The following is a 21,812-nucleotide window of genomic DNA, read 5'->3' as shown; positions in this document are numbered from 1 at the left end:
TAGGAACTTATTGTCTTGATTGAGCCACAGCCTGACCAACATTAGTGCTTATTTCTTACTCATTCATATGAGACTGACAGAAGTTAAATAATTTTGTCATATACTAGCCTATTAAAAACTCCTTCAATCCTACTCCCACAAATAGGGGCATTATTCCCGTAAGGATCGAGCTGAACACTAAAGGAGAACTGAATGTAAGTTGTTTCACTTCCTATAAACTGTATGACTTATATAGTACCATAGATCTGCATGGCACTGTAAAGGTGAAGAGAGACAGCTAGCATTTCTCATTGATTTAAAAATACTCTAAAGCAACAGCAACTGTGTCAAGGAATGGTGGAGCGCAAGTCGCACTATGAACAAAATTTGTACAATTATTATTATTTTTGTTGGCCTCCAGATAACACAGTGATGAGCACATTAGAAGTGCAAAGACAGATGAGATCTTGAGACAATGTAAAGTTAGACCATTGACAGAATGACTGATATGGCTGATCAGGACAATGGCAAATACAAGAGGGGGACATAATTCTTGGTGTGTGTTAGAAAAAAAAAAAAGGTCGTGGGAGCATGCACAGCTTCACAGACAGAAAGTAGTAAAACCTCATCTCATCAATTCTTACTCTGCGATTTTAAGGAAAAGTCAACATATCGTATGTGTGAACATTTAGGGTACTACAGAATGCAGAGTGGTTCTATCATGAGATATTGTTCTGTGGGCCTTTTTTTTTAAATCTAATTTTCTATTAATTTTTCATTTCACTTACAAGAACCATAAACAGACAATGAAGAACATCTACAAATGCATTACAGCTTCTATTCCAATTGCTACAAATAAAGATACCATTAGGTCCCGTTCCCATCAGCATAAAAAAAAAAAGTGACCCAAAAATGTTACTTCTGTATCCTACAACTACGTATGTACCAATCCTCAGTGATCTGTTCTGATCATAATGTGTGCAAGGAGCAATGTCCATAAATCTCCTGGGTATATAAGAAGTAGAATATGCCCCTTTAGAGCTGATGAATGAATTTCTCTCTGAAAGTCTAATGTGGGAACTCTTAAATAATGAGTTTATAGCCTAACCAGATATACTGTATCTGAAGGTTATTCTTTAACTCCTTTGTTAAACTATTCCATCTTGCTTAGCTGCTGTGGAGTATGCAATAACTCTTAGTTTATGTGCCATCTTTGACCTAGAAACACTAGCAGCTGTTGGGGGAATCACTGTTTTTTGGAAAGTACCAAAGGATTTTTAGCACATAAACCAAATTTATGAACAGCTATTGCCCCTGAGAATAGAATTGTTTATGTTTTAGTACCACAGCTGTCACTGGTGCACAGTTATTTTGTCCTGTATTAATCCCCTGAAAAGGTTGACACATCTTCACTCCAGTCACTGAAATATTTTATAAGCGACAGACTTCATCTGGCAGTGAATATGTATAATAATTTCTCTCCGTAAGGAGCACATTGTGCTGACACTAATCTGTTCTGTTGTCATCTCCCTTTATTATCAATGTCTACATTGTTTTTTCAGCAGCACAGAAGAACACAAATATGAAGCTTCTAATTGAAAAAAAGCTAAGTAATCAAAAAGCCAATTAATCATACAGACGAGCTCTGACACTTAGTGATGCAATAGACACAAATGCCACCTATTAGTAACCAAGGTATTGTTAAAATGTGCTTATTTGATGTAAGAATGATCTTAAAATGTAATTAGCATGCTTCACCACAGATGACAAGACTAATCATACAAATTTCTTCATATTGACATTTTATTTCTCCAAGTTCCAATCTTTTTCTTCAACTCTTATCTTCTCTCTCTGTTCTACAGCACACACCATTATTTGTGTGCAGACTTCCACTGAAATCAATGAGAGTTTAGAAAAACTACACGCTACACTACTCTATTAATTTGCACATTATAGCTCCCTTTAAGCCTACCTCCCCCATTCTCTACAACATGGAGAATCCAACAGCCTCTTCATTCCTTCTTTGGTTACTTTCAGTTCTATTTCTATCATGGTGCTCAAAAATTATCAGCATTGTTTTGTCTAACAAATGACCTCCGGAGATGGGGGAAGACATCCAGGTAAAAAATATTCCAAAACTTGGATGCAGTTCAGATCCTAACCTGAACTTTGCATGTAGCCCCTGTTTTTCTTCTTCCAGTCCTGCACACCCCAAAACTTTCCAGAAGATAAACCAGACTTTGGGGATAGAGCTCATCTCATTTCAGCACCTATGGAACATCCACTGCATTGGAACCTGCATGCCTCAGACTGGATTTACAACCAAACAAAATAATCACCTAGCCAAAGCAGTGGTTCTTTAATATATCAATACAAAAGGCAGAATGAAGAAATTAGCTTTCTAACATGCCACGAAAAGCACCCAACTCTGACAGATAGAGGCACACACTCCATGGCTGAGAACCCTCAACTGAGAATGTTCTGCTCTCGTCCTGAGAAATTCAATTTCAAGAGGAGAAACCAAGATAGAATCATAGAATATTAGGGTTGGAAGAGACCTCAGGAGATCATCTATCCAATCCCCTGCTCAAAGCAGGATCAACCCCAACTAAATCATCCCAGCCAAGGCTTTGTCAAGCTGGGCCTTAAAAACCTCTAAGGATGGAGATTCCACCACCTCCTTAGGTAATCCATTCCAGTGCTTCACCACCCTCCTAGTGAAATAGTGTTTCCTAATATCCCACCTAGACCTCCCCCACTGCAACTTGAGACCATTGCTCCTTGTTCTGTCATCTGCCACCACCAAGAACAGCCTACCTCCATCCTCTTTGGAACCTCCCTTCAGGTAATTGAAGGCTGCTATCAAACCCCCCCTAACTCTTCTCTTCTGCAGACAAAATAACCCCAATTCCCTCAGCAGAGATCCTGCGTTCCTTGACACATGGGAAGGAGTGGTCCATTAAAAATGTTCAGTATTGCACATAAAGCTGGCACTAAAATCAGTACGGTTTGTTATCTCAGTTATACATGCAACAGTACACATTCAACACAGGTACGCTAGATCTCAAATCCACTAAGCTAGTCTACTCTGGCCCCTTCTCTCAAGTCTCCTCTGCCACTTTAGCTCTGTATCTGCTCTGAACAAACAAAAAGGCACTGAAGGATAAAATGCATTTTACTGTATGTATATGATGTAACTAAAAATATCAAATGACTAACTGTTTATTGAGTATCCTTTGTCATGCCTCCTGGAAACCCCCAACTATTACGCAGAGATATCCTTAAGAGATATCCTCCTATCAACAAGCCCAAACCAAACTGACAAAAAAGCCTCCATAGTATTCCCCCATAAGGTCAAACTAATGCTTGGCCGAAAAAGTAAGCCTTGCAGCATGCACCACAAACTACAAGACTCAAGTATTGGAAGAGCACCAGAAAGAATGCGTTCAAGAGTTGAGGAGTCTCAACTGAGAAGGCACTGAGACTCCATGTCTTGATGGTTCAGCTAATGTGTCATCTTAATGGCAATTTAAAATAAACTGGTATCTGGCCATTTCAAAATATATTTCATTGCCAAAATAATAAGAACTTCATCTGTCTTGTTTGCTAAAAAGTCGCTCAACCCCTAAAAACACTACATCCCATCTATCCTCTAACCAAAACGCTCACTGTAGCCAATTATATACACTGACAATTTGTGCAACATGCTGTCCTCTCTAATCCATTACAAAGTTTTTAGTCCCGTCTGACACAGCTGTATATGTGAATAAATATCAATTACAGTAATATCTTACCCATATTAAGACTTATCAACACCAAGAAATCTCAAGGTATCCAAAGTTAAGGCTGGCATGTTATTCCTAGATTATAAGGCCAGAAGGAATCACTGTAATTGAGTCTGACCTCTTCTATAATACAGGCCCTAGGATTTACCCAAAATAATTCCTGTTTGGCCTAGAGTATCTTTTAGAAAAAGAGCCAATCTGGATTCAAAAAATGCCAAAACCCCAAGTAGTTTCAATGGTTATTTATACTCACTGTTTAAAAATTTGCATCTTATTTCCACTTTGAATTTCTCCTGCTTCAACTTTCAGCAATTCATTTTGTTATACCCTGTGTGTTTGCTACACTGAAGAGCCCATTATCAAATATTTATTCCCTATATACATACCTATAGACTGTAATCTAGTCATCCCTTAACATTCCTTGAGTCTATCACTATATAAGGCATGTTTTCCAATCCTTTAATCATTCTCATGGCTCTTATCTGAATCCTCTCCAATTTATCAATATGTTTCTTGAATTGTGGACACCAGAACTGGGCACAGTATTCCAGCGGTGGTCACACTGTGCTGAATATAGAGGTAACACCACTTCTTCCACTCTTATTCGATATTCCTGTTTATGCATCCAAGGATCGCACTAGCCTTTTGGCCACAGTGTCACACTAGAAGCTCATGCTCAGCTGATTATCCAGAGGGCCTTTAATTCATGTCGCTTCTTGGATGAAAAAGGCAAAGCTACGCAAGTTGAAAGTTGTCCCAAATGTTGGGACATGCCTCAAAGGATGCCAAAAAGGTGAGAAGCGTGATTTGTTACAAAATGTCATTATGTAAGATGCAAATATTAATAGCAATACATCTTTTTGAAATATTTACTTCATTTAAAAGAACACATTTCATAACACTTCCACGATCATTAAGCTATCTGGATTGTTCCAGCTGTTTGCAGTGTAGTTTCAAATTCTTTTGAGGTACAATTTGCTAGTGCCTTCTGAACATGTCAAATTACAATAAAGATTAATCTTTCACTACATATCTTGGCGGTTTGGCTAGGAGCAATGATCTCTGCCTAACCAAAGATGTGATTGTGCTTTTATTTTTTTATTTTATTTATCTGGGGCGGGGGGGGGGGAGGGGAGGAAGAAGGGAAGGGGAAGATAATTAAGTTTGAAAATTGTCATTTCACTCATAATCTTGAGAATGTTGGGCAATGTCCAATGAAATAAAACCAGTTCACCTACACTAGCTCTTCATCCTGTGTGCCCTCTATTGCTGGAAAAGTAACCTCTTGTGAAGATAAAAATAGTTTAGTGTAAATATTGTGAGAGATGAAAACTCATCTTAATGACAATATCAGTCATCAAGGAATCAAAAAATGATTCTCAAAATAACCTCTATCTTCAGTCTTCACTTTTCCTTTTCAAACAGAAAGAGACAAAAACCAATTTATACCATCATTTTAATTCTGGCTTATGAAACCCTTCCTGTTGATATTTAAGCTTAAACAGAAACCATGAAGTTGGTAACGGAAATTAACAAAACTCTTAATTAAACAAGAAAAATGGACTCACCCGCTCTTCCAGTCGAGCCAGCTGCTCTTTGTAGTATGCATCATGCTTCTTTAGTTCTCTGTCTTTCTCTTCCAGCTGCTTGGCCTAAAAAAGGAAATGTAGAGATAAAACTGGATCAAGAAAAAGGAGCGCTTGCAGAGCAAAAAGTCTAGTATAAATTGTATCAGTAAATCGTATACAGCAATTGAAGACTCCAGCCTAAGAGTTTTTGCCAAAACAGTATACAGTATTAATAAGAAGATGATTGCTGCATTGAAAATGTAAATATAATTGTCTATTGTATTATTATTATTATTATTATTTGCTCAACAGCTGTGTCACAGTTTGTCCAAATGGAAAGGTCACAATGACAGCACCAAGCATACCACTCTGAAATTAACTCTTTACTGGAAGGTTAACTTCATGGCCAATTATTGCATTTAAGAAAACTTCCTCATAATTCCAGACAAAAGCCATGTGTAGTCAGAATGTTAGCATGTTAAAAGTCCAAAAATAAAATGGAAATTTTGGTGTATACATGGCCACAGACCCCACACCAACACACACATTTGCATGTGATTTAAAAAATGTCTTTAAATTATCAGCTCTGCATTGGGCCCTGATCCAATATAGCACTTAAGCATGTGCTTAACTTAAGCTCTTTAGTAGTCCCATTGACTTCAATGAGACGGCTCAGATGCTTAAATGCTTCATTGGATCAGACCTTAAAGCACTGTGTACCTACTGCTCCATTGCCCTGTTGGGGTATCATTAAAAACAACTAAAGATCAAGGCCCTAAAGTTGAGACACCCTCAAAATACATTCATAGGAAAACTTCCAGTGATTCACAAACAAAACTAGACTTTGAATAAAAGTCTTAAACTGTGTTTAAAGAAATAAGAAATATTGCCATTAAAGAATTGTGTTTTGTACAATTCCCACCCCCACTACGCACTCACTTTCTAATAGATTAGGCATAGAACTGAACCACATATAATGACTTATAACATTGATAGATAAAATGAATTGTTAGCTATATTTTAATGATTTGTAATTATGGGTAGTGAATGAGTACAGATAAGGTAATGCTTGGGCCAAGGCCTGGTTGGCATAAGTGTGGTTCTTCTATGTAGAATTGCTGGTTTGTTTAAAATCACGTTATTGCTGACAGAACAAAAAGGTAACATGTTGTGCTGGAAGATGCAAGTGAGAGATACGCAAACATGTAATGAAAAAATAAACCCTTTTTCTGGAAAAACCCTGGGTAGGGGGCAGAGGTGACATAAAATGAAATGACCCAGAAACTGCAAAAACAAGCAGAAACCAAAAGTTGAGTACCTGAAGCTTATACATCCATAATGTGTTGGTTACCTAAAACACAAAGCATTGATGTGCTAAAAGGCTATTGGATGAAGATGAAATAATCTGTAATGTAGACATGTATAAAAGACAAGTATCAAAGGGGTAGCCGTGTTAGTCTGGATCTGTAAAAGCAGCAAAGAGTCCTGTGGCACCTTATAGACTAACAGACGTATAGGAGCATGAGCTTTCGTAGGTGAATATCCACTTCTTCGGATCCGAAGAAGTGGATATTCACCTACGAAAGCTCATGCTCCTATACGTCTGTTAGTCTATAAGGTGCCACAGGANAGCCAAATTGTTAAATGGGCCACATTCTGTGACACCAGGAAGTTCTTCCGCTTTCTGTGATAAACATCACCTTCTCTGATCCCTTGGTCTGGTCCTTCAGTCCTGTTCTTCCATTTCTGGTCCGATGCTTCTTCAGTTCGGGACCATGTTCACTTACATCTTTTATACATGCAGCAAAGAGTCCTGTGGCACCTTATAGACTAACAGACGTATAGGAGCATGAGCTTTCGTAGGTGAATATCCACTTCTTCGGATCCGAAGAAGTGGATATTCACCTACGAAAGCTCATGCTCCTATACGTCTGTTAGTCTATAAGGTGCCACAGGACTCTTTGCTGCATGTATAAAAGATGTAAGTGAACATGGTCCCGAACTGAAGAAGCATCGGACCAGAAATGGAAGAACAGGACTGAAGGACCAGACCAAGGGATCAGAGAAGGTGATGTTTATCACAGAAAGCGGAAGAACTTCCTGGTGTCACAGAATGTGGCCCATTTAACAATTTGGCTTTGTCTGTTATTTGTCTGGCATAAATGTAAGTGACAATAATTCTGTCTGAAATAGTATACAGAAAGGAGAAATTTGTCTAAATGGGTGTGGACTTGTGACTCAGTTTCCATACTTTTACCCTGCCGGTCCCTTTTTCACCTCTCTGGAAACTACCACCATTGCTGGAGTGGCAGCTGCTGAATAATTTGCAAAGCTTTTACCGCTGTGTGAGCTGCTTCCTTGTTTACTTTCAGCTAATGGATGTCTGTCCTTTTAATATTATGACTTGAGTGCTCACGAAAGGTACTGGATTTTCAGCACTGGTGAGCGAGGTGGCATTTTATTGCTTTTTGCTTATAGTAGGATATGTAGGATCAATGTGACTCACTAAGGACAGTTTTAAAATATTTATATACTGTGCACACAAATATCACATATAAGAACTCCTTTAGAGGGGAATGTTTGTCAAGGGATTGCTAACAGGATGTAGAACATTTCACCTCTAGGATATTGGTAAAAATTCATCCCAGGCTGATGATAATCAAATAGTCATTGCCCACTGAGGGCCATTCAGTGGCCTACCTAAAATGAGTTATTGATCTCTACTGAGTGCCTTTCAGTCAAGCACCAACATCACAGAACCCACCACAACTAACACCCATGATGGTAGCATCAGCTGGAATGCCAAGGAGACTGGAAATTGAGTGACCTCACTCCTCTAGGCAGCATCTTTAAATCGCATTGGCAGAGCCGCGCTAGGAAACTTACAAACTCCACTCTCTATATTGTACTTTTCTTTTGTAGACACATGACTTATTCTGCTCGTCAAGCTCAGGGAATTCCTTTGGCATTCAGCATGTACCATGTTTTTAGGCAAATAGTCTTTCAATGTATAAAATATGAACTCTGCATCCCTCATTTTGTTCCCTGTTTTACTACTTACCTTTATTTCTATCTCCTGAAGCATGTAAAGTTAAAAACAAATAAAGTCATGAATTCAGTACATGAATGGAGGACATAAAGAATACAAAGAGACCAATGTGTGGGTAATGTCAGAAATCCAAGACACATGAGAAAGCTATAGGAAAAATCATATTAATCACATTTATGCAGCCTCACAAAAATCTGCTCACCCAGGACGACTAGTTTTATTTTCCAATACAATCATCATAGTAAAGGGCAAGCTATTACATTTGTGCCTGAGCTGGTAAATTTTTATGACAATTTTGTAGGGCTGCATGTATGGTCTAAGAATCACTTAAATTGGAAACACTTACATGTCATTACGCTATTATGGTGTGAAGAAATCCATTGTATTACTGAAATACAATGTTCATCACATCTGAAATATGCTTCCTATTCCAAGCAATAGAAGATTCTGAAAATGCCAGAATCATCAAAAAATAAAATATTTGTTTTTTTAAATCAAGAGCCTATCAAGATCACCAAAATACATTTACATTTCAATGTACAGTGTGCGAACAACATCACACAAGAACCTTTCCATGAGGGGGCAATTAAGAAATTACAGTATCAGCATAACAGGCACTGGCTACAAATACTTTACTATTTCCTCTCGCTATAAAAATCATTTCACCTCTCAGATTCCTAATGCATTATCATCTTAGCTGTCCTGTGCAACTTCATTCCATGTGTGACAATACCTACCATGATCCCTGAAATACTTGCAAACTAACGATCAAAAGGAATACCCAAGTACAGTTAAGTAGCTGAGTAATAAAGAAAATGTAATGAAATTCCATTATGACTATGCAGTAATTTAATACGCTTTAGGTCTTAGAATTCAATATTATAAATACATCACCTGATCCTACTGATGAGACAAAGTCACCCAATGAAACGGTCTTTGAAAAGTCAACAGAGTGTAAAAAATGTCAAAAATGTCATAATGCAATTCACCTTCCACATTTCCAAAGATTCACAACTTTAGGAAGTTTAAGAGTAAAACACAAAAAGGTCAAATATGAATAGTAATGACTGTGGAGACCACAAAGCACCTAATCACAAACTCATTCTCCTCAACTAGTTGAACAGATCAATTAAAATCAATTCCCTGTACTTCACTGAAAGAAACCAATAGTAGCAAATGAAGAGACTCTTCCCTGGAGTGAAAACAGGAAGTGGTAGAATGAGAAATATACAGAAGGCCATCAAACTTGAAGAAGCAGACTTAAACCCCACCTATTCCATACTAAAAACAGACCAAGTTGTGGGTCGTGGTTAAAACTTGATAACGCCCAAGGACTTGTCTATACAAATACTTAGTTTTCAGCAAACAAGGGGGCAAATCTACCTTGCACGAAATGTCTATGTGTACCCTGCTACCCCACTCTAAAAGTTCCCAAGTGTGCTCTGATCTACCCCATTTGAAACGGGAGAAGATCAAAGCACACTAGGGAACTAGTAGTACACAGCAGTAGACTCCATACCGACATTTAATGCAAGGCAGGCTTTTGTGCAGTGGATTGACACCCATCTTTCTGTGAACTAAGTGTTTGTATAGACAAGTCCTAATACAGTTAACATGGTGTCAAGTATCAGAGGGGTAGCCGTGTTAGTCTGAATCTGTAAAAAGCAATAGAGGGTCCTGTGGCACCTTTGAGACTATCAGAAGTATAGGGAGCATAAGCTTTCGTGGGTAAGAACCTCACTTCTTCAGATGCAAGAAGTGAGGTTCTTACCCACAAAAGCTTATGCTCCCAATACTTCTGTTAGTCTCAAAGGTGCCACAGGACCCTCTGTTGCTTTTTACAGTTAACATGGTTATGTCCTGTCTGTGCACAAAACTGAGCAATGTTATAACTGTTCCTAATTTGTGCAACGGCTTTGAATTTTGCCAGGCTGCAACATGGTTTCATAGCATGTACAACACAAGAGCAAAGAATGTTTTATTCATGTTGGGAGACTACCATTTTGTGGCCTAGTTCCCCTTTCTCAACTTGGCAGTCTCTAAAGTGTTGAGAGAAGTTATGAACCTATCCATAAAAATGTATATCATGCTAGCTATAACCATGGTAAGCACCATTTTACTTTCCAGCCATGCTATTGTCAGCATGGTTTTCCCATCCAATAATTCACATGGACATGGACAGCGCTAGCCAAAACAATGGTATAGACAGACCTTTAAATAGTTTATATGATAATTTAACATGATTTGTAATTGTGTTAGAAACGGACCACTTATTACAAAAGTGTAGGATTGTGAGTGTTTGAAGATAGTTTCAAATACTGATAAAAGTCTATCTATGAAGAAAGGATTGTAGATAAGGTAAAGGTAGATCAAGATAAAGAGTCAAAAGTTCTGTCAACGATGGCCAGGAAATGGCTATATTAAAACAGGGTTTTTGCTCAAATCTGAAAAAATGGTAACTTTCAACACTATTTTGAAAATCTGCTTTGAAAAGGAAAAGGTGTATTTGGAAGTAATGTGCTTCATCCATAAGGAACTCTTGTCAAGGAGTTCTGCTTTTTGCATCTGCCTGCTGTGAACCTGCCTGTGGGATCAGTTAAGATACTGAGAGTATGCAGCACTATCCTACTACACAAGTCAATGGCAGAAATTAAAGAAATTGGATATTTAATAGATCACAGAAACTATGGAATACATAAAAATCAAGGAATCACGACACATTCACATTTATAAAGCAACCTTGGATGCAACTACTTTTAGAACTAAAATTCTTCTTTTCTTTGGTAGGCTTGGAACCTACTAACTTGTACAGAGAATGTAAGTTTTTAGTTAGGAATTTCACATGCATGTTATAACTACAATAGCTTTTCCCTTTGTACTGAGATCTCAGCATTGCAGCCCACTACCTTATTGCCTGTAATCTATGCTAACTGCAGTAAAACGTCATTACACTTGTCATTCTGGATGCAATTAGTTTTACGACAGTCCCAGTCAAGCTGCTATAGAACATAATCAGGCATCCATATCATATCATATATCAGAGAAACCGTATGTGCTGCTACTAAAGCAGAAATCACTTTCGTTTGCTTGACATTTGCCAACTTACTAGGACTCAAAAAACGAAAGTGACCAGATATCATTAAAATATATATATTAGGAATGTTTTTATCTGGCTGCTAGTTGAATTTAAAAATTTTAGTACATTAAAATTTTTCTAACCTGTACTTGAACCTGTGGCTCTGACATCCACACTGCAGCACACAGCCGCAACTCAAATCAACCATATCCCAGACTCCCTAGCGCCCTCCTGAAATGTGACTGTTCTAACCCTTCGATCGCAGTGCACTGTGGGCAAACTTCACTGTCCAACCTGCGCATTATAGGAAGTTTGAACAGCCCACTGTCATCAGATGTTCGGCTGCATGTGTGTGTTCTTTGTGTGTGCCGCACTGGCTTTGGCCAGACAGCCCGTATGACAGGCTCTGATTAAACTGCTCAGTATTACCCCTTTGACGTAGTTAGATGCCACTCTCCGACGTGGCTAACCACCATCCCATTACCTTGTACCTAATGGTTTGATTAAAACATTTTTATTCATTATGCTGCTATCCTGACCTTATTTTTAGGATGGGTCAGTGTGTTTTTTTGTTCTCTTTGGGTAATGTGCTGGTACTGAGGTGTTTTCGTACCACCTTTTTTGAACTTGAATATATATTTTTATGCCTAGCACTACACCTCTACCCCGATATAACGCTGTCCTCGGGAGCCAAAAAATCTTACAGTGTTATAGGTGAAACCGCGTTATATCGAACTTGCTTTGATCCGCAGGAGCGCGCAGCCCCGTCCTCCCCCTCAGAGCGCTGCTTTACTGCGTTATATCCGAATTCGTGTTATATCAGGTCGCGTTATATCGGGGTAGAGGTGTACTTAGGAATGTGTGTTTCTGCAATATTAGCCCTGTTTTTGCCAAATTTTGTGAGCCTCTTGCTCACAACTTAACTTTGCTTTATATTAGCAAGTTTGACCATTACTTTAGTTTAGGCCTCAGGCCTCATACTAGGCCTCTGATAAAAGGGATTATGTCTTAGGCTCTCTTCCTACTACACCCACTAACACATCCTGCTGAGCAGTCATTTTCGTCTGTACACTACCAGCTGTCAGAGCTGACAACATGGAGGCAGCGCCTTTTGGAGAACTTCTCTTACTTGCGCTTTCATTCCTGCATCAGGAAACGGGCAGAGCTTCCGTCAGACACAGGTGGGCATTTGGTGGCATCTTCTGATCCACCAAAGGCACTTGACAGAGCTTATGATGGAGCAGAGAGAGGAGGAAGAGGATGGTGATGAACTGGGCGATGTTGCTTATGACACTCGGTACAACCGCTGATGCCCAGTGTGTAGACCAGCACTTCTGGAATGGGGCCACAAGCACAGACTGGAAGGACCTATGGACCTGGGATGAGGGCAGCAATGGGTCCAGAACTTTTGCATGACAAATGTTACATTTCTGGAGCTTTGTGAGCAGCCTGCCCTGACCCACCAGCATAAAGACCTATACATAAAGGCAGCTATCAGGGTGCAAAAGCAAGTTGCTATAGCCATCTGGAAGCTGGCTACCCCAGACTGCTATCAGTCTTTGCCAGTCACTTTTGTGTTGGAAAGCTGACTGTGAGTAAAGTGGTGGCAGAGGTTTCTGAGGCAATCAGGCATGTGGTTTACCCCAAGATGGCAGGCATAAAAGATATTACTGAAATAATTGCTAACTTTGAGAGAATGGGGTTTCCAGATTGCACTGGGGCTACTGATGGGGCTCATGTGTGCCAATTTTGCCTTCCTTCAGGAGCACATGATTACATAAACCACAAATGGTACTTACTGTTATGCAGGCCCTCGTGGATCATAGAGAGCAATTTATTAATGTCAAAATGGGTTGCACTGGGAAAGTTCATGATGACAGGGTTTTTCACTGATCAGGAGTCTATATTCATGGCCTGGCTGGGACACTATTCCCACCAAATGACATTGTCATAAATGGAGTTGCTGTCCTCACCGTTATTCTGCGGGACCCCACATACCACTTTGTGCCTTGGCTTGTAAAACCATCCCCTAATTTCAGAAGCCCTGGCAAAAGATGGTTTAATTACACTCAGCAGGTGTAAAATGTTGTTTAATGTGCTTTTGACAGCTCGAAATCCTGCTGGAGATGATGTGGTCTGCTGTGCTCTTCACAACCTTTGAGAAGCCAGAGACGAGCCATTTCCCCCTGAAGGGACCTATAACAGTGCGGGACCACTGAATTGGTACCCTCAGCTAGAAAGTGCAGTTATCACAGCTGGATGCACCTGGGCAACAGAAGGCAGAGATGCTTTGTGCTCCCACATTATGGACTTTCCAGCCCAATGGAAGAGGGGAAGTAGTAACTTTATGAATGTGCTTGTAGGAGTGGGGCTCATTGATTGTGGGAGGTTCAGTTCTTGGGAAGGGATTGGGGGGTTGATTGCCAAGCAATGCACTTATGAATGACATAATCACTTATGAAATGGGAAGGGGTGATTCGCAGTATGGACTGATGTAAGGAAGCGATGGGAGTATGGATTGCTGTAGATAACTGTATTGAGGAATACTGTTTGCATACTAATTCCTAATTGTCCCTGATCACGTATTTACCTTTATTACTTTAAATACACATTGTATGATGTGATCCAGTGATAGCAATAAACTTTGTAGATGAAATAAAAATCTTTATTTATAAACACATATTAGAAAAGTACAGCATTCACCCATTACCAGGCAGGCCAGAACCAAAACACCAGTAACAACAGAAACTTTAAGGAAATAAAAGACAATAAAAACAAAGTGCATGAACAAGTGCCAACAGTGAAATCATGCATCATACAGAACCCCCTACTGTTGCATGTCTCCTGGTCCCCCATTCTCCTTTCCCTGTTTGCCATACACTTGGGAAAGGAGGAGCAGAGTGAAAGCATCCACAGAGGAAGGGGTCAATATGGAAGATTGCCTGCAGCAAAGTTGCCTGGGCTGCTGCTTATGGTGCCCATCTGCATGGCAGGGCCGCCCGGGGGGGGGAAGGCGGGGGGCGGGGCAAGTGGGGCAATTTGCCCCAGGCCCCGCTGGGCCCCCCATGAGATATAGTATTCTATAGTATTGCAACTTTTTTTTATGGAAGTGGCCCCCGAAATTACTTTGCTCCAGGCCCCTGGAATCCTCTGGGCGGCCCTGCTGCATGGGCCACCCAGCCATGGAGTTTTCCAAGCTATTTCTGGAATGCATCCCTGGGTACCAAGCAGGGGACTCAGGCTGTGGTGTGGGTGGAGCCAGTACGCTGTCACCCATTAGTGATATCAGCCACAGCTGCTCAAACAGTTCTTTCTGATGAGCTCTGTCCTCCTTCCTTAGCCTCTGTTCTGTTCCAGGAATTGCAAAGCATGTGCCTGCTCCCGCACTGAAACCCTGTCCTCAAACTGTGCAGCCAGTTTCCTTGCCCATCTCCATGCCTTTCCTCTAGCCATAAGTCCCTCTGTCTTTGATACTTGACTTGTTTGTTGGCCCTGTCCAGAACTCCAACAGAAATGCTTCCTCTTGGAATGGTTCATGAAGTTACATGGGCCCAGGTTTCTACTGCAGCATGGGCGAACTGTGGAGGTACCAAAGCCAGTACAGGTTGAGGGACCTGGAACAGGACAAGACTGCGTCAAATAACTCAGTGCAAGAGCACAGAAAAAAATCTTTGTGGAATTTCAAGGACAAGATATTACTGTTCCAAACTAAACTTCAGTATATTGTGAAAGGGATGCTTTAGAGCACAGAAAGAAGGTCCCTGGACATAGTTTGGTTAATTGCAGCAAAAGAAGTGAAAAGATAATGGTAAATTAAAAATGTAAAGTTCTTTTTTGTTTTCTAAAAATTGCAGATCTGCTTGTCGGGGTGGGGGGAGAACAAGGGGGAGAGAAGGTGTCATCGGTAGCTATGTTACAAAATCTTTTTCTATAATTTCAGGCCTTCCACATTTTGGAGGACATAACAGTTCTTGTGGTGCCCAGTGGCAAAGGGACATATGATTTCAAACTAACTGCTGGTGGGAAACCTGCAGCGTATGCAACTGAAGTATCCAAACGTATAGTGACTGCATAGCACGTCTATGAGTGTAGTGGGCCGGTCAGCTAATGAGGTGGCCCTGAAAAATACACCCTTTCCCAAAATGTGACTACCTATCAGGAGTTCCTGCTTCAGGAAAAGTTTGTAGGTATGAACATCCAGGATTGGGTCAGAATTCATGAGGGAATCAACAGGATGATGCGTTCACTTCCACATGGCTTAGCTTGTTATGACTGAATGCAAACGTACATCATCACAGCCATCCTCCTTCCCTACAATCTCCCTGACACATTTCTGGACGAATTTGGCACAAAGTGTTTTTGTTACAGCACCCCTCCCCCACACATACATACAGACAGTTCACTGTTTCCACGCAGCTCATTACACTGTTGAGTGGTCACAAAGCAGCATACTTACAGGCACAGCAACGTAAGGGTATTATTTTTAAGAAACAGGAATGCACTAGCAAAAATCTGTGCCTTTGCCTTGCATGTGAATTTTACTGCATTTTAATGTTTGCATTTCCCAGTCTCCATTTTGAACTCCACATGGGGGTGGGAGGGAAGCCAAGCAGCTGATGGTATACAATCCGCCACTAGTGGATACATGCTGCTAGCCAGGGCTTCTAATAACTTTTGCATTTGCCATTCTATGAACCATCTCTCCCATTCCTATTTTAATAAACATTAAAATGAAGCCAGAAACTTAGGAGGCTCAGGGTGGCTTCTGTTCCTTCTGTGTCTGCTCCAGGCTCTGCAATGGGCTGTTCCTTGAAGGGGGGCATCAAACAGCTCTTCTGAGTACAGCCCCAGGATATGCTGCTGCTGCTCCTATGGGACCAGTTACAGAAAAATAATGACTCTACTGTCTTCAGTCGGCACCTGCTGCTGGCTCCCGTCAGTGCCCATGCTGGATTCTGGGGCCAGCAGAGCGCCATCCCGGCTGACCAGGTCATCATTCACCACCGTTGGCTCTCTGGTTGGCACAGTGCCCAGCATCTGGTCAAAATCCTCATAAAACGGGCATGATGTTGGCAAGTTGCCTGAAGTGCGGGTCTGGTTCCTGGTTTTCCTGTACTCAGTCTTGACCACTTAATTCGCTCCCTGCACTGGTCACCAGTCCGGTAAATTTGCAACGCGGCCAGCTTCTTTGCTATTTGCTGGCATGCATGGCCATTCCTGGTACTCTTAATAAGTTCACTGTTTTGCTGGCCTCGCACAAGAGATTTGCCAGATTTTGACTTTGCTCCCGTGACCATGAAGTAGCACGGTCTGCAAAAAGACTTCTTTGGTTCAGTCTCCACAGCAAACATAGAAGGCTCTTTGATGATATGTTTGCAGCTCGGTTTTCTGAAGACAACGGAAGAGTTAAATGCTGACTCACCAAGCAGTTCCACTACACCAAGGAGGGTTGCCTTCATTTCCCCGGAGTTGACTGGAGATTCTTGAGATAGAGAGGACAAAGGAAGGTGTCCCATGGGATTGCAGGATACGGTTGGCGGACTCCCAGGACCCAAGTCAGTGGGGGTGAGGGAACTACATCTATATTACAAGGCAATAGGGCTTGAACCCTGGGTCCTGGCTTCACTCAGGCTTGGATCCTCCACCCCCACAGGGTCCTCAGACCCTAGGTGTGAGCCTGGTCTAAGAGATGTGCTTAGATAGAAGGGTGGTTTGGGCTCAGTCCTGTGCCTGAATCCTGGCTTGATTACACTGCAGTGTAATCATTCCCTGAGAGTACACAATGACATTAATATCCAATCCTGGTACTCTTACTCTATCAGTGGTAGTATAAAAACAATGCACCTCTATGGAAATAAGCAGTCTAGATACAAACATTTGGTTTCCTGAAGTGTGAAGGAAACTGGTAGTTTTGCCAGCCCTGTAAATAATTCAGTTAAAAAGTATCCACCAAGTGGCCAATGCTATTTGCATTTATGGAATAACGCAAAGCAAGCAAAACTTAAAGTAAAAAATGAAAAAAAAAATCACAGCAACATTTACAAAGCAAACTGCATAAGCATGCCATTGTAGGAGAATTCACTGCTCAAATATAAACTTGCAAAGTAATATTATATTTATGGGGCTGCAGAACATGATCTCAGTGAATATCAATTAGCCGTAACAAAATAATTAACAGTAGCCATGTATTCAATTAGCTGAATGTTGCACTTTAGTTCTAAATGAGAAATTATACAAGGTTCATTGCTTCTTTACAAAGTAGCTCTAATAAACAAAGTGTTCACCTAGGTGCTGTTTAGAAAATACCTTCAGAAGGTCACCTTCGAAAAGTAGCCTACACTCTCCCCTATTAAAAACCTAAATTGTGTTAAATGTTACCAGTCATGGGAATCACCAGTGGTCAGACCAAGTTCAAATGTTAAGCTAGGTTTCATTTTCAAAAGCAGCAGCTGGATTCACATGGTCTGGATTTGAATGCTAACAGCCAAGGAAGAAGGATATCTGCAAAAAAAACCCCACCCCACAATACATCGTCTCCTTCATGCATCATCAGGCGATAGAAGTACAAGTGTTTCAGCGGAAGAAAGAAAAATATTTTTTATGTGTACAGAAACTCGCAAGAGACAATTGCGCTCTTTTCAAACTCCATACAATATAATACAAACCACCACTGAAAATGCGGCCATCTCTAGGATACAGAATGGCAGCCACGCAAACAGCCAAAGTAAACAACAACAAAAGAGGGAACAAATTCATAATCCTTAGTTAGTTAACGGACTAGTTGTGTGCAGTGTGTGAGCTGTATATTGTCTATCATTTTGTTATCCGTTGCAGTAGAAAAACGATGATCGTTTAGTTTAATTTAGCAGGATATGTTTAAAAGCAGATTTCAAAATAAGCTCTGAAAACATCGGAAAATCCCCAGTTCACCACTGCCCATTGGCTCTGAACTCCAAATTCATTAACAGCTACAGAGTTTTCAGAAGAAAACTTATTTGAGATCTCCATAGTTAGTCTTCTTCTGCTGGAGAAGAATAGACTGCTTCAAAATAAGAGTTTTGAATTTACTATGCACCATTATCCATTTAAAAGAGAGTTCCAATACTTCATCTACTGCTTTCTAAGGGCTTGTCTACACTGGCAAGATTCTGTGGAATAAAGCTGCTTTTTGCGCTCAAACTGCAGACGTGTACACACTGCCAAGCCACTTTGTGCGCAGAAAGTCCTCAGTTGCAGCGCTGCAAAAAAACCCCACCTCGGCGAGAGTCGTAAGGCTATTTGTGCACAGGCTCCAGCGCTCTATTGCCAGTGTAGACACTTGATTACTTTCTGCGATGTAACTGGCCTCCGGAGCTGTACCATAATGCCTCAAGTGACCACTGTGCTCATTGTTTTGAACTCGACTGCCCTGGAGACATGCGCCCCTCCCCTTTCAAAGCACCGTTTCTGACAGCCAGTGCATGCTGTGCTGATCTGCTCCGGGACACAAAGCAAACCATTAATGTGGAATGCGGGTGCTGTTGAACTCAGAGGCAGGTGTGTGTGCGCGTGTGCTCCTGCTGCTGAACACAGAGGCAGGTGGGTGTGTGTGGGTGTGTGCATGCGTGAGTATGTGTGCGCATGCGTGTGAGAGAGAGAGAGATTGCTGTGCAGAGAGCCCGGGGAGAGAGGCGGGGGCTGATGTTGGGGTTTCCCCCTCCCCCTGCCTCAGGACTGGTTGCTTCCTGCCGCTGTCTGAACTTACAAGACAGCATGCTGACACACACTCTGTCCCCCCAAACCTCTCCCCCCCCGTATACACACACACACACACTCTCTCTCTCTCTCTCCCCCCGCCTCCACCCCCCACTTCTTCTGAAAAGCAGCTGGAAATGTAGTAGGATGCCCATGGAACAATGGGATTGGGAAACCTGCATCATATGATGCTGTGCCTGCCCCATGAGGCATTACAAACCTTTCCCAAAGCACCCTGCAGCCAGTTGCACAGTGGGATAGCTAGCCCCATGAGGCATTGCAAGAGCTGCTAATATGGATGTGCTCCAGCATTACAAGGAGCACAGTGTGGACACGTAACAGCAGTTTAATTCCAGCGTTTTAATAAAAGTGGTATAATTTGTGGCCCAGAAACTTGGCAGTGTAGACATACCCTATGTCTGTTCCATGTAATTCCCTCTTTCTGGGGAAGAGGAAGGAAGGAATAAGTGGACAGAAAAAGGACAGACTTCGCTAAATGATCTCCAAGGCTGAGAGACTGACAACTGATATCGAGTGTTTGGAAATGAAAAAAGAGCTGTCTGTCAGATTGACTTGACAGGACTAAAGAAACTTTGCCAGACGAAATGTTAAGTACAGAGATGAGGGCTTTTCTGTCACTGAATAAAGGGAAAGGTCACAAAGTATCCACAGGCCGTTAGGCAGACCAGTGTACTTAGAAGGGAAGGTTATTGTAATAAAGGGCAAAAGAGAGCAGCTGCTAGAGCACTGGTCCTCTGCAGCCCTGGGAGTATGAAGACCTCACAGAAAAATTGCTGGCGGGGTTGCTTGAACACGATGTGCTAATGTTACAAGAGAATAGATCTCAAATGCCATAAAAATAGATTTGTGTTTCATGATGGACTCAATGGGGGTTTTCTGCATGTAGGACGAGAAAGATTAATTGTTGGTACAAGCTATCATGATCACCACTCTCATCTTTCACTCATTGCACAGACTTCCAAAAAGGTTCATGTCTCACTTAATAATTATGGCCTAGGAACAGTCTTGAATTTTACCTCCTTATAGCTCATCATACACTGTACTGTAAGTTCACCGGGCAATTTAAGTATCTCATATACAAATGAGGAACATCTGGGGCCAAAAACTGTCCACCTGCACTCCCCCAAAATCATTTTTTTCTGTAGTTATCACTATTCACAATACTCACTCCCCCATAACAAAAAGTACAAAGAAGAGTAAAACTTTGTGAGTCTGCAGTTATGAGAATACCTAAATTAGCAACAACACACCACAAAATAATACCTAATTTTCACAATTGTAATTTCATAATTATTGGAAAACGTGCTGGAGTATATTTAATAAAAGTAACACCAGCGTGTTAGGAGATTTTATGACAGCGTGTGTTATATTTTCAGAAGATAGAAGAGACCACTTTTTTGTGTAAATTAAATAACATTTGTAGATTAGTGAGTGCTTAGTCTATACAGAAGACATTGAGAGAACTACATTTTCTAAGCCTAGGAACAGGCCAAAGGGGCAAACATAGCATTGGTTATCTGCCTCAAAGAAGTGCTTGCAGATTCAGATCCCTAAAGGCAAGAAACCCATGTAACAACATTTACAATTCAAAGCTAAGTTCCTATCTAAGAAGTGGAGGGGGTAAGAATGATCACACAGTCATATCAAGCTGTTGTGAGATGCAATCAATCTGGGGAGTGAAGGGAAGGTATATTTTATCACCAAAACATACTAGTTGTTGGATGAACTAGCTGGGTTATGTGACTTGAGGTCAACATCTTCCCAAAATGCTATCATCTTGACATACAGATATAAGTCTATATGAATGACAGTGGCCATAAGAGAATATATGAGAAAAATGTGACTTGCAGAGTTAGCTTAAGATTCATTTACAGATCTAATGTATTCCTATTGAACACAAAAGTATAAGGCCACAACGTGTGACAATAGAAAAAACAGCTTTTAATAACATCTGAACTCTTTTTGGACCCCACTAATTAAATGGAAGTTATCTGTAATAGCTATGTGGCGATCTGCTGCAAACAAAACTTCCACAAGCTTTTATTGACAGTTGCATGAGGCTCTGGTCAGACACCTGATATGCATATTTTTACCCTAGCCTTAAAGAGGTAGAGCTGAAGTCACAAAATGCTCCTTATAAGTCATACAGGATAAACTTGAAATAAAAACTGAATGAACAGGAAGAAAATTATAAGTCTGTAACCAACAAAAAGCACAAGTTCCACCCAATCTTCAACTCATCCCATTGTTAGAGCTGAACCAGAGAATGATCTAGTGCAGGCCTGCACAACATGCGGCCCGCGTGGGCTCATTGTGCGGCCCGCGGGGGTTGAGGGGGGTGTGAGTAGACAAGCGGTGGGTGAGGGAGGGGGGCTGAGTAGGTGAGCGAGCGGGCAGTGGCAGGGAATGAGTAGGCGATCCGGGAGGATGGAGGGCTGAGGAGGCGAGTGGGCGGGCAGTGGCGGGGGGTGAGTAGGCGAGCCGGGGCAAGGGAGCTGAGGAGGCGAGTGATGAGTCGGTTGCTGACCTGTTCTACTGATCTGGTCTTGCTTCCATCCCCTCTCCCAGGGCTGGCTTCAGGCACCAGCAAAACAAGCAGG

General features: G+C 41.3%; 1 protein-coding gene across 2 annotated transcripts in view; it reads right to left on the bottom strand.

Moving 5' to 3' along the window:
- CHCHD3 (coiled-coil-helix-coiled-coil-helix domain containing 3) overlaps positions 1-21,812 on the bottom strand; it is a 260,404-nt gene that overhangs the window by 83,785 nt on the left and 154,807 nt on the right. For both annotated transcript variants that reach the window (XM_034764274.1, XM_034764282.1), the window contains exon 5: positions 5,333-5,416. In XM_034764274.1, coding sequence (XP_034620165.1) covers positions 5,333-5,416 — 84 coding nt within the window. The remainder of the gene's footprint in view (positions 1-5,332; positions 5,417-21,812) is intronic.

Source organism: Trachemys scripta, chromosome 1, assembly GCF_013100865.1.
Source record: "Trachemys scripta elegans isolate TJP31775 chromosome 1, CAS_Tse_1.0, whole genome shotgun sequence".
In the NCBI taxonomy this organism is placed as follows: domain Eukaryota; kingdom Metazoa; phylum Chordata; order Testudines; family Emydidae; genus Trachemys; species Trachemys scripta.
The sequence above is the reverse complement of the archived record's forward strand: the minus strand, read 5'-3'. Positions and strand labels throughout refer to the sequence as shown.